This window comes from Desmodus rotundus, chromosome 8 (assembly GCF_022682495.2).
Source record: "Desmodus rotundus isolate HL8 chromosome 8, HLdesRot8A.1, whole genome shotgun sequence".
In the NCBI taxonomy this organism is placed as follows: domain Eukaryota; kingdom Metazoa; phylum Chordata; class Mammalia; order Chiroptera; family Phyllostomidae; genus Desmodus; species Desmodus rotundus.
Window position 1 is genome coordinate 127,788,061 of NC_071394.1, and position 19,002 is coordinate 127,807,062.

Genomic DNA, 19,002 nt, shown 5'->3' on the forward strand with positions numbered 1-19,002 from the left:
AAGTATCTATTCATGTCTCCATTCGGGCCTAGTCAAAATATATTCATTAAAATAGGAAACTTTGCATTTTAGAGTCAGCTAAAACATATATTTTACAGTTTGTCAGTTTTTCTCATTTCAATTGGCTGGCTGGCAGATCAGATTTTGAGAAATTTTATTTGATTATTTCATAAATAAATTTTTTAGGCATTATCTACAAAATACAAATAATTGACCTTATCAATCTTTGTAGTTTTATTTTGAAATTGAAATATATATTTAAGTTTTATCACATTTTAAATCTGAGTTCTTTAAAAAATTTTTTTACAGTTAACATCTAATTATTGGTTTAAATACCTAGGTTTTTAGAGGAAATAATTAATTTGAAAGATAATTTTACTTTGACTTTAAAGTTTTAAAAATATGTTGAAATAGCTAGACATGATCAAGAAGGATTCTTAAATTTATCTTGATATGTCTCAGTTTTGTTTTACTGCCAGTGCTTTTTATACCATATAATAAAAACTATTTGATAAAGAGGAATAATTGTGTAACTTGCTGAAAACTCTACTTCATATTTTTCATATTGGACTTTAAAAGACTATCTGAATTCTTTCTCATTTGTAGAATAATCTTTGAATGACTTGGTTATTTTGTTGTTAGTGGTTTCTACAGTTGAATATTATTTCTTTTCAGCAGATGAGATAAAATATGATTTTAAAGATGCAAACATTTCCTTAGGAGAAGTTACTAATAAGACCTCTCAAAATGAAAAACTGGGAGACTTCAGTGAACACATAAAAAGTTCAGACTTGGATGAAAAGGTACTAGGCAATATTTTGCATTTTCTTATTTTTTGGTTTAAACAGTGGTAATACAGAAATTCATCTTAACAGTGTCATCAGATGACAAGTGTAACTGCTTTTAATTGACTAAAAGAATCATATTCTTTTAGCCAGGGGATATATTGCTTAATGTTTTGCATAAGCACAGTAAGAGGGTTTTAGGAACTTCAGAGGATAAATAGGTTGATTTATAGGACATAGGCCTGACCTACCACTTTTCTGCTTTTATCTGGTTTTCTGTGTATTTTTAAAAATGCTTTCTTAGCAATGTTATACTTATGTATGGATATGAGGGGGGACCCCCCAAAAAACAGAATTATCTTCTGCAGAGTGGATCCCTTGTAGCACAGGCTTCCCCCACTAGGTGAGTGTTCTAGGAACTCATCTGTATCAGTGTACCAGCTGGTGTTGTTGTGAGAGGCTGTGTTGGCTTTTTTGAAAACTCTTTCAAAGCACTTGCCCATTTCATGATAGGTGGTGATTTATGAACACACCTGCCCACACCGCACTGTTTGGCTGTTTTTGACCAAAAAATGATTTTTAAGTTTACCATGGTGGTAATTTGTTAATGATTCTAATTTTGAGTCCTAGATAGTTAAAATGCTAGTGTACTTTATATTTTTAACTTTTCATTTTGAAGTAATTATAGATTCACAGGAAGTTGCAAAAGTAGTACAGAGAGGATCTGTCTACCCTTCACATAGTTTTCTCATGGTTACATCCTAAAGTACAATACCAGAAACAAGAATTTGATAGTATAATGAGTACGCATGTGTATATATATATATAGTTCTGTGTATTTTATTAAGAGTGCAGATTTTTTTGTAGCCACCACTGCAATCAAGAGAATTATTCCATCATTACAAAGATCTCCCATAGGTTACCCCCTAGTTATACCTCCCTCACTACCCCTTCCATGCCTAACATTAATGTTTTCCACCTCTAATTTTGGTATTTTGACAACCACTAATCTGTTCTCCATTTCCATAATTTTGTCATTTCAAGAATGTTATATAAATGGAATCATACGGTATGGGACCCCTTTAGATTGATTTTTTTTACCCAGTGTAATCCTCTGGATATTCACTAAGTTTGCTGCATGCGTCAGTTGTTCGTTCATCTTTATTGCTTAATAACGGTCTGTGACGTGGCTTACTACAGTTTGTTTAGCTGTACACTCATTGCAGGATATCTGAGTTGTTTCCAGTTTGGGGCTATTACAAATAAAACTGATGAACATTGTGTATGAGTTTTTGTGTAAATCTTATTTTTAATTTCTCTGGGATAAATGCCCAGGTCTGCAGTTGTTGGACTGTAGGGTAATTGCATGCTTAGGTTTTAACTTGGGTGAACACACCCTTCAGATCACTCCCCTGTGGTAGCAGTCAGTTGAAAAATCTTTGCTCAGTTATTTAAGCTGGGCTGTCTGGAGTCCCCCTCACATGGGTATAGTTCAAGGGTTGGTTAGAGATTTGGAAGTTTGTAAGCAGATTCTAGGGCTTCCTATCTCCAGTCCCAGATTCCCAGCTTCACTTCCCAGTTTCTGACTTTGCCCTAAACTCTGTCTTCTGGCTCTTTATGTCCGTAGAGCAAACTTTGTCCCTGGCAAGTGGTTCCAACTAGGGCCTACCTTCAGGAGCAAAGGCGTAAAAACAGAACATTTACCCAGTGCCATTCCCTATTTCCAAATGCAGACTTCCCTCCAGGTTGTGTCTGTTTTCATATGTTTTCAGTGTTGCAGACAGAGATTTTTTTATATTTTATCCAGAGTGTATAGTTGTTACCTTCAGGAGGATTAGCCCAATAAGAGATACTCTTCCATTTCTCAAAGTGGACCTATTGTGTATTCTTTTTAATTTTATACAAAGGTTAGCCATACCTTTCTTTATCTTGCTTTTTGAAACTTAATATACAATAAAGATTGTTTCTTTTCGATGTATGTAATGATGCCTTATTTTTTAATAATATAATTATCCACTATATGTATGTACTCTATTCAACAAGCCCCACTATATCATGATGGACACTAGATTGCTCCCATTTTTTGCTATTTAAACATTACTGCAATGTGCATTCTGAGCATAAGGTGTCTTGCACATGTGCAAGCATTTTGGACTAATTCCTAGAAGTAGGATTGTTGGCAGATTGTTCTGATTTATACTTGCAACAACATTGAATGAGAACGCCAGTGTCCTCGCTGCACACTCACCAACTCAGTATTAAATTGTTTTCTTTTGTTTGTATTTGTGTTTACAAATGATTTTTAGTTTTCATTTGCTTTTCTCTTAATGAGTCTAGTTAAGATCTTTTAGTATATTTAAAAGCCATTTATGTTTTTTTCTGTGAACAACTTCTTATGTCCTTTGCCCGATTTTCTTCCGGGATTGTGGTCGTTTTTTATGGATAGGAACTTTTCATTAAACATATTTGTTCTCTGTCTTATGTACCAGGACTTTTTTCTTTTTCATTTGTGTTTTAATTTGGTTTAGGAGCTCTTCACCTTGAAGAAGCTGAAAATAAAAATATTTTTATTTAGTCACATCTACCAATTTAAGAGATACTAAGATGTATTATAAATCTAAAATATTTTTGGCTGTTCTTATATTCTAAGAGTACTTTAAGCTCACATTGTAGTTATTTAAATGTATAAATTAATTTGGGAGGAATTAACAACTTTATATTTAATATTCTCATCCAGGAACATGGTATGTCTTTCTATTTGTTAATGTTTTATATTTCTCAAATGACTTTTATAGTTTTTTCTAAGGGTTCTAACAGTATATGTAGTATGCACCATTATAAAATATGATTATGCACCTTAAAAAAGATTAGTTGTTAAGAGAATGAACCCTATGAATTCTCATTGCAAGGAGAAACCTTTTTTTCTCCTTTTTCTCTTTTTATTGTATCTATATCAAAAGATGGATATTAGTTGAACCTATGGTAATCATAGCACCATATGTAGGGGTTGGCAGGCGTAGGTTTACAGTTGTCCATATGGAAAACAATACAATAATTCATCAATAATACAAGAATAAACTGTGTTTCTCATACAACTGTAAACCTACGTTTGCCAACTCCAGTATGTAAATCAGACCATGACGCTATACACCTTAAACTCATACAGTGATGTTTGTCAATTATTTCTCAATAAAACTATAAAAAATGTTAGTAAAAAATAATAAACTTCAAAAGACTTTAGAAAGATTTAAGTAAGATATTAAGTGGTTATCTCTGCTCAAGTAATGAGTGATTTCAGGGGTTATTTTCTTGGTACCTGTTTTTCCAAAAGTTTAATATTTGAGCATGTATAACTTTTGTTGTTGTTCAGGTACAATTGTCTCCATTTTCCGGCCACCGCTTCCCCCACCCCAGTTAGAAAATCACAATTCCCAAAACACTAATTGTGAAATGTTTTAAGTATGGCATTGTTTTAAATACATATAAATATAAATATTTATTTTTTATGTGTTTTTATTGCACTGTTTTCATGTGGCTCAAAAATTACCTAGCAAAAGTTTTTAAAATTGTACACATAACTAAGGAAAAGCACAGATAAATTTTAGTGCAAACAGGGGCTTGAGGCTATTTCTTATAATCATTCACTCTATTGTCTGGAGTGACACAAAAGAGGTAGACAGATTTTGATAAGATAAAAATTAAAAACAAAACAAAAAATACTCACTCTGTAGTCCTTACTGGTGCAGGTACTACTTTCAACTCAGCTTCCTGCCCAGTCATCTAGCTCTTTTACACACATAGGCTTACACTTTTCCAACAAGTATTTATTATTAGTTAAGCCATAATTCAGGATCCCAGAGTAGAATATACCCAGGTCCCTCTTCACCTCCCTGGGAGAAGGATGGAGGACAGAGGACAGGCAGGGGGCAGCCAGTTCAGATCTTCCCAGGAAACGTGCTTCTGCCTGGTGATCATCCCAGGCCAACACCCAGGATGTGGGGCAAAGGGACCTGTACACACGCTGGTACCATTTGCACACGGAGACCTCACCCCCTTTAGCAGTCATTGCCTTCTCATAGTGGTGGAAGTCCAGGTCCTTCTGCCAACAGTTCCTGGTCTGGTTCTGGCTGGGGAAGCAGCTGTCAAGAGGGGTGGTCTTGTAGTTCTTGATTTTGGTCTTGCTGTCTTCCACCATGTTGCTGACTCCCAAAGACACCCTGAAGCTGCTTGCAGCTCACTGTGACCCTCAGCAAAGATGCTCCATCTGACCAGAAGCAGAACTAAGACCTAAATACATATAAATACTTCTAATGAAAAATAAGTTTATGTTCATAAGTACCACCTAAAAGTAAAAATTACTCAAAGCTTTTTTCTTAATGAAAAGAAGCATGAGTTTAATTGTTCATAATAATTTGAAATGTTGGCTTGTACAATTAAAGGCAATATCAGCAGCTGAGAAAATTGATTTATATTTTTCTCTCAAGCAACGGTGAAAATTCTTAAATCAATATTCAGTATTTTAAGTAATGTACAGTAGAATTGTTTTCCAGGTTGGCCATAAGCCAGTGGTTTAATTAACGCCTAATACATTCTAATAAATCTGGTAAGCCTAGTAGCTTAATCTGGAATACAGATTTTTTCACTTGTACTTTTTAACCATATCTTCGCAGTGCAAATTTTCAGACAAAGTGAGTGCTAAAGATGAACAAGAAAATACGCATGAAGTTTTCAAAAGGTCTGTAACATAATTTTTATTTATGTAGCATTCAGTTATTCATATAATTTGTCTTGAATGTGTTTTTCATTCTCCGCTGTATGTGCTTGGATTACCATGCCACAAGCCATACCTGGGCATTATTCAACTAATGTGTTAGTTATACCTAGATATCAGGGATATTGTAAATTACCTTGGAGGTGTCACTAAGTTTTTTGAGCTCTTAGAATATTTTTGAGGAAAGCATAAGGAATAGTGATAAAATTAAAGGGTGAAGAGTGTGTATGTAACTTTTTGATGGGACGAGTGACAGAAATCAGATGAACAGTACGGTTTGCAGGGACTCTGCATGGCGGCAGTGGTTAGTCCTGAGAGTTACTGCACGCTGACTAGAACGCACACAAACCCCAGATGTAGAGGTGGAGGCCCTCTGATCCATCTTCCACACCCATCCCGCCGTTGAGGCAAAGCACACTCAGATCAGGTGATGAATGTGTTTAAGTCTTTTATGTTAAGCCAGTGGTTTTCAAAGTGTGATCCTTGGAACAGCATCATGGGAGAACTCGTCAGAAATGCAGATTATTGCATCTCACCCCCAAACCACTGAATCCTAAACTCTGGAGTTGGGGCCCATGAATCTGTGTTTCAACAAGGCCACCAGCTGACCGCACACATGCTAAAGTTTGGGAACCATTGTGTTAAGGAAAGGCCTAGGTAAGAGTTAGATTGGCCCAGTAGCCCAGCATGTTTCAAGGCCATTTGGAGATCAGATCTTAAAGAAAAAGTGACAGGGTTAACTCTTTTTTTCTATTGAAAGTATTTTGTTTAAACTGAAAAGTGTCATTAGAGCCTACAGAGTTTTATCATCACTTTGGCTCTACCGTAAGGACCAGGAATGTGACCCTGAGCAAGTCACTATATTAACCGGGGCTTCAGGCATCCAATCAAAAATAAAAGAATTTGACCAGAAATGCTTGACCATCTTTAAAATTTCATAATTCCTACTTCTTTGTTTTATGTTACTCCTTTTGCTTTATTTAGAGGACCATTATGTTGATTGCATATATCAGTGATGACCCAAGTTGGGGACAGAAGTAAATGTATTTTGTATGTTTTTTTTTAATTAATCTCTATCGATGCTAAGTTATTAAGTGTGGGCCCCTCTTCTTACTTACTATCATTATTCTCTTTGAGGAACCCCTGCTGAAAAAGCTTATTAAAATTGTTTTTAAGATAATACAATATCTGAGTAGTCTTCTAAAAAGTAAATTCATTTCTATCTGTCAGTTCTGATATGCTTTCCCATCCTCCTCCTTGCTTAAGTTATTTATTTTTCTAGATAAGTGACTGCCAGATTAAGTTTTTCTAAATTTGATTATATAGAATCTCACATATTAGAATATAGTCTAAGCTGTTTAAATCAGCAACCAAGAACAATACATTTTTTACCTTCTTCCCAAAGTAAGTTCTCAAGTACATGTATAAGTTTATTATATATACTTGTCCTGAAGAATAATTTATCATTTACTTCTTTTACTGCATTATTAGTAGAGTAATTGAATGATCTTTTCTGAATTGGAATGCTAGGCCAGTTATTCCTCAAACTTTTTGTCTGGCATGATCAAAAATATTTTGCTCTAGTTTTAATCCCATCACTTCATTCCCACCCATACCCCAGTCACTTAACAAGCTTTGGTCTTCTAGTTAAGAAGGCAGAAGCAACCTGTTAAAAATACCGAATAATCATAGAATGATAATAGTGTACAGCATAGTATATAGCATATTTATAGCATTAAGTTGTGTTTCTATTTAATTTGATTCTCATTACTTTGATGTTTTTGAAATAAATTTAAATTCTGACTCTGGTTTTTCTACTCACACAGCAGAGATTCTAAAAGTGCAGAGGTCTTGGTTGGTGAATGGCAGCTAGCAGGACTGGGCCCAAAACCTCTGTGCTTGTCGTTCCCACCTTTGAATCTGAGTGCTTATCAAGAAAACACATTACGGAAGCCGTGGATGAATGGTACTGTTCTCTTAATAAAATTCTGGCCCTGGTTGGCTCAGTGGATTGAGCACAGGTCTACGAACCAAAGGGTCACTGGTTCAATTCCCGCTTGGGGCACATGCGTGGGTTGTGGGCCAGGCCCCCAGTTGGGGGTGTGCAAGAGGCAAGCAATCGATGTTTGTCTCACACATCAATGTTTCTCTCCCTCATTCTCCCTCCCTTCCCCTCTCTCTGAAAGTAAGTAAAATCTTTAAAAAATAAAATACAATAAAGTTCTGATGTCCTTTGATAATATAGAAACTATATAGGAAATTCTACCAAAAACAAAAAAGTAAAAAAAATCAAAATAAGCATAGAATATGTTAAAATTAAAGAGGTTTTGGCACCTTTACTTAGTACTTTTGATGGAATAATTTTTGAAGTATCTGTGTTTGTGTGGTAATGACAATACAAGTAAATTATAGGTTATACCTAAAATTTCATATTTTAGTTGAGTACTTAGAATGTATTTTAGAATTTGTGTCAGTTCTTTTGATAATCTATACTACTATGATAAAAATAAGCTAGATTGGGGAATGAATTCAGAAACAATAAAATCCTCTGTGTAGCTCACACCTGACTCCTTTGTACCTTCCCACCCTGACTTCGTGCCACCTGATGTTACGTACTATAGCAGCAAACCCATGACGGTCCCGTGTTTTGTCTTGAAAATCCATGTGTGTTTCATAATGAAAACGACTGCAAAGCTATGCAGCAAAAACGTTAGCTTGCTCCAAATTACATCTGATGCTGCCAAAGCAAAAATGAAATTATTTAAAATTTAAAAAAGTTTGTTTTATCTTTAGGAAAAACTTTTCCATGTCCTAATTCTCATTTTAAAAGACCAGCATAAGGGGCATGATGCCTGGTATATTCATCAGCTCAGGCTGCAATAACAAAATACCACAGCATGGGTGGCTTAAACAAAAGAAATTTATTTCACGTGATTTTGAAGGTTCAAAGTCCAAGATCAAGTTCTATCAGGGTTCAGTTTCTGGCTCTCTTCCTGGCCTACATTTGGTTGCCTTCTTGCTAAGTCTCCACAATGCCTTTCCTTTGGTGCGTGTGCATAGAGAGAAGAAAGCAAGCTTTCTGGTGTGTCTTCTTAGAAAGACACTCTCTCTATCACATAGGGCCTCACCCATTTGATCCCATTAAACCTTAATACTTCCTTTAAAAGCCCTATTACCAAATAAAGTCAAATTAGTGGTTAGGGCTTGAACACAGAAATTTGAGGGGCACGGTTTAGTTGAAACACCTGGCGTTGTGTCTATAGCCGTCTTCCCTTAGAAAAGTTTGTTGTGTGTAATACTTGTGTGTTTAACTTAGAATCAGTCATTTGAATGCAGTGCTGAATGCTGCTGTGCAAGGCTTTTTTAAAAAATATATTTATTGATTATGCTATTACAGTTGTCCCATTTCCCCCCCACTCCACTCCACCCTGCCCACTCCCTCCCTCCCACATTCCCCCCCTATAGTTTATGTCCATGGGTCATACTTCTAAGTTCTTTGGCTTCTACATTTCCTACACTATTCTTACCCTCCCCCTGTCTATTTTCCACCTATCATCTATTCTACTTATTCTCTGTACCTTTCCCCCCCCTCCCCCTCTCACTCCCCTATTGACAACCCTCCATGTGATCTCCATCTCTATGGTTCTGTTCCTGTTCTAGTTGTTTGCCTAGTTTGCTCTTGTTTTTGTTCTAGGCTTTTAAGACAGCATCTTAGCTTCTAATACCGGAGCTACTTAAGGAGCACCTGATATGTAAATCACCCTGGATTTCACAGGGACACTCCATGGCAGCACAGTCTGTGGACTGAGCATGAATAGTCCGAAGTGAAACTTGGAAGCAGATAATAGTGGTCATGTGTTTCATTGTATGACAGAAATGAGTTGTAATCTATTGGTGTGTGATGTCATTCTCAATCATTTATAGATTTCAGGTTTCCAGGAAAACATTGTGTCCTAAAGTTGCAGAATCCTGAAACCTGTGAAATATTTAAGAGGGAAAAGACTGTAAGGGTAAGACCCCATTTTAAAAAATAATAATTTTATACAGTAAATACTTTGGGCCTTTCTAGTCGTATTTATCATTTTTAAGCAGTTCCAGACATTATATGGATTTTTAATTGGGATTGGTGGTAACAGGAAGAGAATGCATAGGGATTCAGAGGCTATTCACAAATAACATAAGAGGTTAAAAGCAGAAGAGGGGTTGGATATCCAAAACAGGAAATGCAGGATGAATATTCCCTGTGCTGAAAGGGAATAGTGATGTAGAGCAATTTATAGGAAAAGTTTGTTGTAAAAAGCTTTGGCTTTGTCATTTGCCTTTTTCTATTAATCTGAAAAGCTGAGGAAAATTTTTATTCTAATAAATACATTCAAAATATGATGCATATTATAATAGAACTAACTTTTTGTGAAAGCAAATGGCACAGGTACACAAGAAGGAAGAGGGAATATACAAGCTTTTTTTAAAGGTGCAAATTAAAGAGTAATAACTGATGGAATATTTTACAGTAACGGAAATTGCAAAAATTCAGACAACTCACTGTAATTGATTTCTTCATTATTTTTTAAAATGTAAATTGTTTGAAGTTTTATTTTTTCATAAATTCAATAAGCAGTTTATCTTAATACTGTTTTAGGTATATATTTCTGATTGCTTCAAATGCTTTCTCACTTGAGTATAATAAGTGTTTTACATTTAACCCAGAAAGGAAATTTTTCCTGTTTGCTAGGTGTTTCAGAAGCCCCTGGGGTTGATGATACCCCCTGGATATTGCAAATTTCATTTTAATACATTACGTGGCTGTGAGCGACCACAATGTAAGTTTGTTCACGTGCCTGAGCAAGGGGATGAAAAGGTAAAGTATGTAAAGTCTTTGAAGTAGAGAATGTTTTAATAACCATATAATCATATGTTTTAATTTAGATTTTCATTGACCCATGATAGAGTAGCTTTGCCTGATTTTGTGCCTTATATAAATGAAATCATACAACCTGCATTCTGCTGTATCTGATTTCTTTGTCTTGGTATTTTTGAGATTCATCTTTTATTTTAACTTAATTGTGGAGTTTTCTTGCTCATTGCTATATAATATTGAAGTTCCATTATGTGAGTATATCAAAATATATCTGTTGGTAAATGTATGTTTGATGGGCATTTGGGCAGTTTCTAAATTTGGTAATTACAATAATAATGCTGTCAATGTTATGTCTTTTGATGAACATATGTACACTTTATGATGGGTTATACTTAAAACCGGAATTGCTGGGTTATAGGGCCTGCATAGGTTCAACTCTAGTAGGTAATGCAGCGCATTTCTATAGTGGTTTACCAGATTATACTCTCACCAGCAATGTCTGCGAGTTCTGGTTGCTTCACATCCTCCTCAGCTCTTGGTATTATCGACCTTTTAATTTTAGCCTTTCTGATAGGTGGTAAGTGATGCCTTCCCTGATGATTCATGAAGCTGAGCAGCTTTCAGAAACTTTATTGGCCCTGGACAGTGTGGTTCAGCTGGTTGGAGCATCATCCTGTAACCAAAGGGTTGTAGGTTCAGTCCCCAGTCTGAGCACATTTGATCCCTGGTCGGGGCACGTACTAGAGGCAACCAATCTGCTTCTCTCTTGCATCGATATTTCTCTTTCTCCCTTCCTCTCTTTCTAAAAGCAGTGGAAAAAAATGTCATTAGGTGAGGATAAAAAAATAATTTAAAGGATTAAAAAATCTTTATTGGACATGTGGATATCCCCTTTTTGGAAATTCTAAATATTTTGCCTATATTCTATGGGATTGTCTTTTTCTTATCCATTTTAAGAATTCTTTACATATTCTGGATACAAGTTCTTTGTTGGATGTGTACAATATATTACAGATACCTGTTACTACTTTAAAGGTTGCCTTTTCTCTCTCCTAAAGGTGTGTTTGATAAACAGAATTTATTAATTTTTTTTGCCCAAATTTTTCAGTTTTTCTTTTATGATGTTAACTTTTTCCATCCTATTGAAGAAATTTTTGCCACAATCATCAAGATATTTCTTTTTCCTATAAAAGTTTTATTGTTTTACCTTTTGCATTTATAACCCTAAGCCATTCAGACGTGATTTTTATTTGTGATGTGAGGTCAAGATACCTATTTTTTTCCCATGTGGATCCCCAGAATACCTAACATCATTACTAAAAAGACCATTTTTCCCCTATGCACTGAAGTAGCACCATGTCATAAATCAGCCAATTATGTATGAATAGGTCTACTTCTAGGTGCTCTGATCTTACCCACTGGTGAGTGTGTGTATCCTTGAGTCAATAAATTGTTATTTTTTAAATGACCTAAATAAGGTGTTTTTATTATAATGTTCAAGGATTTTCCTCCCTTCTTCAATTGCTTGTAATTTTGACTCTGTTTCCTTGACTCTTTCTTTGACAGAGCTTCTCTAATTAGGGCTTTTGTAATAAATTCAGTATATATTTCAAATTAACGTCAGCTTTTTTATTCCATTGCTTTAAGTTCACTTTAGAAAATTGGAATAAGCATAAAGATAGGATTGAAATTTGTGTAATTTTTATGAAAAGTAAAAAGGTAATTTTAACATTTTTTGCAATTTTTGCAGATTTGCATGGATGTGTTTAAGAAATATATAAGTATCAACGAGCTGTGTTTGCTGCAACGTGCAGGTATGAGACAATGGAATGATTACTATAAATTCATTAATATGTTTCAAACAATGTGCTATTGTGTCTTATAGTTTGAAAGTAGTTTAGTATTTGTAAGTGTGAAAACCAAATGCCTCCCCCATTTGCTAAAGCAACTTCCAGAGGATTTAAAGAACCAGTACCTTTTTTCTTTCCCCTTCATTTTTCTCTTTTTTACCTTTGAGAACCAGACGTTAAAGATGAGGACATTCAAAATAATTGAATATATAGGGAAGATTTTACAGTGATCACATATCCCCAGGGAAAAGCTCAGAAAAGACCTGAGAAAACCTTAAGTTTACATTTCAGGCTGATTCTCCCATAGAGACAGCCTACAGTAATAATGAAAAAAATTTTTAACTTTAAAAACAATAACAAAAAAACCCCCCAGCAAACCCTGAGGAAGGGAAAAAAATCTGAGCACTATTGTTACCAGAACAGTAAATTCAAATGCCCACTTTGACAAAAAGTCACGAGGCATACAAAGAAACAGAAAAAGTGTGGCCCATTCAAAGGAAAACCTAAGTCAATAGGCATTTTCTCTGTAAAAAATCTGATAACATATATATTAGACAATGACTTTAAAACAATTGTCTAAAGATGCTTAAAGAACTAAGGGAGACATGGAGAAAGTCAAGAAAACAATGTATGAACCAAATGGAAATATCAACAAAAGATTTAAAAAAACCAAAAAGGAACCAAAAAAATTCTAGATTTGAAATGTGCAATATTTGAAATGAAAAAATCATTAGAGGGGTGTAAAGGCAGATTTGAGCAGACAAAAGAATCAGCAGACAGGAAGATAAGACAATGGAAATTACTGGTCCAGAGAATAGAAAGAAGAAGCATCGAAGAAAAGTGAAAGCCTAAGGGATCTGTGGGACACCATTAAACAGACCAATATACATATTGTGAGAGTTCCAATAGGAGAGAAGAAAGAGAAATGGGCAGAGACAATACATGAATAAATAGCTGCTAAAAATGTCCCAAATTTGACAAAAATCATGAAAATAAGTATCCAATAAGTTTAACAAACTCCAAGTAAGATGAACTCAAAGAAACCCACACTGAGACACATTATAATCAAACTTGCTGAAACCAAAGGCAAAGACTCTTAAAAAGCAATCAAATCATCACATTTAAGAGCTCTTCAATAAGATTGTAAGCAGGCTTCTTAACAGAAACTTTGGAGGTCAGAAGGCAGTGGGTCAGTATTCAAAATGCTAAAAGAAAACATCTATCATCAAAGAACCCTATATCTAGCAAAACCGTCCTTCAAAAATGAGGGATAAATACAGGTAAAAGCTGAGAGAGTTCATTTGCTTGCATGGTGAAACAAGAGGACCCTAGGCAGTAACTCAAGGTCATATGGAGAAATAGGAATCTCAATGAAAGGAAATGCATGGCCAGTTTTAAAAAGCTAGTAATATTGTAACAATGGTTTGTAAATCCACTTTTTGTTTTCTACATGATTTAAAGACTAATACATTTAAGGAAAAACCATTATTAGTATAATCAAAAAGTGTGGTACTGGCATAAAAACAGACATATAATTCATTGAAATAAATAGAGAACCCAGACATAAAGCCTCACTTACATGGCCAAGTGATTTTTGACTAGGATGCCAAGACCATTCAATGGGGAAAGGATAGTTTTTTCAACAAATGGTGCTGGGAAAACTGAATATCTGCATGCAAAAGAATAAAATTGGACTCCTTCCTAACACCGTATATAAGAATTAATTCAAAGTGGATCAAAAACCTTAATATAAAACCTTAAAATAAAGCTCTCAGAAGAAAACATAAGGATAGAAATTTCACAACGTTGGTTTAGCAATGATTTCTTGGCTATGACATCAATACACAGACAACAGAAGAAAATAATGGACAAATTTGACTTCGTGAAAATTTTTAAAATTTGTGCATCAAATGATAGTGTCAACAGAGTAAAACAACAGCTAGCAGAATGGGAGAAAATTTTTGCAAAACATGTATATGATAAGGGGTATACAAGGTCTGTTCAAAAAAGTCCAGCCATTGTTAATATAATGAGGATGGTTTGCTTGACATAAATGTAACCTGGCAGCCAAGGAGAGTGGACTGGAATGTGCATGCATGAACAGTGATGACTTCACTGTACTAGTCAGTGGGGATGGTAGACACTGTTGAGTGAGCATGTGTACTGTGCGGCCGTCTCATTCAAAATGACTGAGCCAGTAGAGCAACAGATCTGCATCAAATTTTGTGTTAAACTTGAGCATTCCTCCGCAGAAACTATTCAAATAATTCAGAAGGCTGCTGCTATAGGGACTTGGTGATTGGCAGCTTCATCACGACAATGCGCCCACTCATGCATCACATCCCATGCAGAGTATTTTGGTGAAACATCAAATCACCCAGGTGACTCAGCCCCACTACAGCCCAGATTTGGTGCCCTAAAATTTCTGCCTTTTCCCAAAACTAAAATCACCTCTGAAAGGGAAGAGATTTCAGACCATTGATGATACTCAAGAAAATACAATGGGGCAGCCGATGTTGTCTGGAAGTGCTATGTGAGGTCCCAAGGTGAACTTTTTGAAGGGGACTGAGGTGTAATTGTCCTATGTACAGTGTTTCTTGTATCTTGTATCTTCTTCAATAAATGTCTCTATTTTCCATATTACATGGCCGGATACCTTTGGGACAGACCTCGTAATTGTAGAGCATATATAGAGAGAGAATATATAGAACAACAACAACAAAAAAAGAATCAAGCAGCCTGATTCAAAAAATAGGCAAAGGACTTGAATAGACATTTATCCAAAGGAGACTAATAAATGGCCAATAAGCAAATTTAAAAGATGTTCAACACCACTAATCATTAGGGAAATGCAAATCAAAACTACAATGAGATACCACCTCACACCCTTTCAGCTGATTACTATCAAGAAAACAGAAAACAAGTGTTAGTGAGGATTTGGAGAAATTGGAACCCTTCTGCACTGTTGGTGGGGTTGTAAAATGGCACAGACACTGTCTGTGTAAAGCAGTATGGCGGTTGCTCAAAAATTAAGGATAAAATTACCATATGAACCAACAATTCTTCTTTTGGGTGTATACTTAAAAGAATTGCTGGCAGGGTCTTTTTTAAATTTAATCTTTAGTGTATTTTTTCCATTACCTTTTAGCCCCCTTATACCCCCTCCACCTAGCAATCACCACACTGTTGTCCATGTCCATGAGTCCTTTTTCCTTTTTGCTCAATCCCTCCACCCCACAACCTCCCCTGCCACTTGTCATCCTACTCTCCATATATGAGTCTGTCTGCATTTTCCTAGTTAGTTAAGTTTGTCCATTAGAATCCACGTATGAGTGAAATCATACGGTATTTGTCTTTCTCCAACTGGCTTATTTCACTTAGCATAATGTTCTCCAGGTCCATCCATAGTGTCGCAAAGGATAAAATTTTCTTCTTTATGGCCAAGTAATAGTCCATTGTGTATATGTCCCATAGTTGTTTTATCCACTCATCTACTGATGGACACAGGCTGCTTCTATATCTTGGCAACTAAATAATTCTGTAGTGAATGTAGAGGTGCTTATATTCTTTTGAATTAGTGTTTTGGGTTCCTTTGGATATATTCTAGATATATATAACAAGTATAATATATATATAAAATATATATATATATATTAAAAAATACATATATATATCCTTATGTTGGTGAGGTTAAAACAACAAGAATGGGAATATGTCAAAATAGTCTGCATCCATCCCCAAATTATACAGTTTCTCATACATGACCAGGCCACTGCCTGAAGGGAACTCTCTGGGGATTTCATATTGAGACCATGATGTAAGAGGCAATTTGGACCTATTTTTTTGTGGAAAGCACATGAGTTAGCTTCCACTCTAGTTTCCTAACATGCCTGATTGACTTCAAATATCATTGTCATTAACTTTTGCTTTAAATTATTTTCATCAGATATTTCTGATATAGAAATGTACCCTTAAGAAAATGAATTTCCACAACTCAATCTTTAAATAGAGAAAAATCATCCAATTTAGAAAAGATGGGTATCTTAAAAGTAGTAAATGTCTAACATATATATTTCTTCACATTCAGTAAACATATTTGTGGAGTACTACAGAAAGTTTCCTCCTGGTATACACTTTGATTTACAAGTGCTGAATGACCTTCTGAATTCTTTACTCAAGCATTGTTTATTGAAAGAAGTGTTTCAGGTAGTGAACCTCAGCATAATGGCTAAAGTGCTGGTAAGTAACCTGAAAATATATCATTGTTTATATTTTAAGTTAATTCCTCGATTATAGTTGTAGTTTGTATAATTTAGCTGTTAAGTTTCCATGTTTGTTGAATACTTCCTAGAGGAGGACACTTGTATTTTCAGCATAAACAAATTTGAGATACCTAAAGTGTACTGAAAGAAGACATGAAAATGAGTGTGATTTTTTTTGTTTTATCCAGCCTACTGCGAAAATATTGCTAGAAATATTTGAGTATGTGGCAACTATGAAATTAAGGAACGCGGTACCTGCTTTAATTGATATCCTTTGCAAGGTATGATTTTATTCTCTCTCTTTTAGCCTCTGATAGTGAATAATCAAAAAGAAAATAATGATTTAGAAAGAAATGATTTTCAAGAAAATAATGATTCCACTTATACTCTTAAACTGACTTTTATTCACATTCTTGATACCAAAGAATTCTATTTTCTGGAATGTTTATTTTCTCCTGAAGTAGAGTTTATAGACCAGCTCCAGGGACTGACAGGCCTTCCCCTTAAATCAATAGTTCCAAGCACTCCAGATGGCTTCTTCCTGATTCGTGAACTTTCCTCATAGTTACACTTTCAGGATGATTACAGAAAGTTCTCCTCTTACAAAAGATTTGAGGTCATTTCTAACAAAAATAAGTACATGAATAAATATATGAATAGAAAATCTTGACCAAAACAAAGAAAGTAAATAGAAAATGGTGGCTAGGAATTAATTTTATATTTGGCATAAGCAAAAAAAATTATGGCTCTCTAAAAAATACTAAAATTTTTACTTTTGTTGAATACTTTCTGTTACTCGCTACTACCCAGCCATCCATTTTAGAATAAGCCTAGTAGCAGGAAAACCCCTCATTTTCTATAGGAAGCAGCATCGGAGCTACTCTAGCAGCTGAAGAAATATTTCAGTGAATAACTCTAGTTCCACATTACAAAACTTGACAGAATTACTTGCCTGCAAATTTCTTGAATCAGAAATTACTGATGACCTCTAGTGGTTAAAGAAGACCTGAGTTGCATGCTTCTCAGGAAGTTTACACTCAGGGATAAGGTTCACATCAGTGCTATAAAAAGGGCAGCATGAGTACCAAACAGGAGGTAAAGCGACAAAATTGTTGAGGTAACTTGAAGAACAGGAAGAATATTCAGATGTCATATTCAAATTGTTATTTTCATTTTTACTTTAAATTCTTGAAGTAGGGTGTCTTATTGTGGTTCTCAAATATTTAAAGAAAATTTGGCTTAATTTTTTAAGGAATTCTAATTCTACTTGTCTGTTTCACTTCCATCAGTCTCTTAGTTGTTTCACACATACTGGTTTTCAACTCTTTCCTATTTTTATGAGAATGACTACAGTAAGGCCTAAGAACAAATGTGTTTTCTCTTCTGCAGCTTGTTAAAGCTGGGATGGTGCTTGACCCAGAACACTTTAACTATATTGTTAAGCTTTTGTACCAAGTGCAGGCTTCCAAACAAGAAATAACTGCAGTTCTAAAAATGAAACCCAGGTAAGAAAAATTGTGAAAATTAAGGCTAAAAATATATATATTTTGTGGGGACTTACAAAGGATGAAGGCAAAGCACTTAATCACTGTTCACATGTCCAGACCTCTGGTTTCCCACTGTAAGCCCTTCTCCCATCTCTCGGTCGTGTCTTAGTTACACTGTCGTTAGTCAAGCTGCCTCTAGCCAGCCCTCCTAGCAGCCTCACCATATCTTTCTCAGTATCTGATTTCATCTCAGTGTCCATCAAGTGTAAAAGGAGTCTCTCATTTCCTCTGGTTCACAACTTAATTGCATTTAATGCATTCTTTTATATGCATATAAATTACTTTCATTCTTTTTTCTCTCTCACTCTCTTGTCATGCTAACTAAAAATTATTTTAATGCCTCTCCTTCCATTTTTTCTCTCACTGCTTGCTTTTCCTATTCAACTTTATGGACCTCCAAAAGCCTCAAAAAAAAAAAACTATGGTAATTGTAAGAGTAGTACCATAATATATAGAGAGTAAAAGGAAAGCCATGGTTTTACAAAAAATTTTATTAAACTATACGTACATAGAGAAAAGTCTCCAAATTATGTTATTCTTCCCCTAAGCCATAGACTGAAAACTTAGCATTTTGGGCAGAGACACCTATGGCAGAGAGCTCAGATGGCTGGCAGATGTTAGTCCCCTGCCAGAGTCAGTGGCAGCTGGCACAAGGGAAGTGTGTGTATCCCAGTTCAAGCAAAGCAGCAGTACCCTTGTGCCCAGGACAGCTACACAACTCCACCCTTCGTGCAATAACTGGGAAAAGGATGTCTTGGTATAAGAAAACTCCAGAACAAACCAGCCTTCGTTTTTAAATTTTCAATGTTGCAACCACACAAATATTTTTACAGTTTATTTTACAGCCCCTAATTTTGAAAATTGTATCCTTACATACTCTGCCTCTTCCTATGCTCCTGATTCAAAAGAATGTTTAGTGTTTTTTCAGA

At 35.2% G+C, this 19,002-nt stretch overlaps 1 protein-coding gene across 1 annotated transcript in view; it reads left to right on the forward strand.

The window, feature by feature from the left end:
• Nucleotides 1–19,002, forward strand: part of TOPAZ1 (testis and ovary specific TOPAZ 1) — a 52,625-nt gene that overhangs the window by 13,020 nt on the left and 20,603 nt on the right. Inside the window, exons 4-12 of the mRNA XM_045199715.2 lie at nucleotides 676–803; nucleotides 5,456–5,520; nucleotides 7,386–7,522; nucleotides 9,481–9,566; nucleotides 10,289–10,414; nucleotides 12,165–12,228; nucleotides 16,352–16,503; nucleotides 16,715–16,807; nucleotides 17,916–18,031. Coding sequence (XP_045055650.2) covers nucleotides 676–803; nucleotides 5,456–5,520; nucleotides 7,386–7,522; nucleotides 9,481–9,566; nucleotides 10,289–10,414; nucleotides 12,165–12,228; nucleotides 16,352–16,503; nucleotides 16,715–16,807; nucleotides 17,916–18,031 — 967 coding nt within the window. The remainder of the gene's footprint in view (nucleotides 1–675; nucleotides 804–5,455; nucleotides 5,521–7,385; nucleotides 7,523–9,480; nucleotides 9,567–10,288; nucleotides 10,415–12,164; nucleotides 12,229–16,351; nucleotides 16,504–16,714; nucleotides 16,808–17,915; nucleotides 18,032–19,002) is intronic.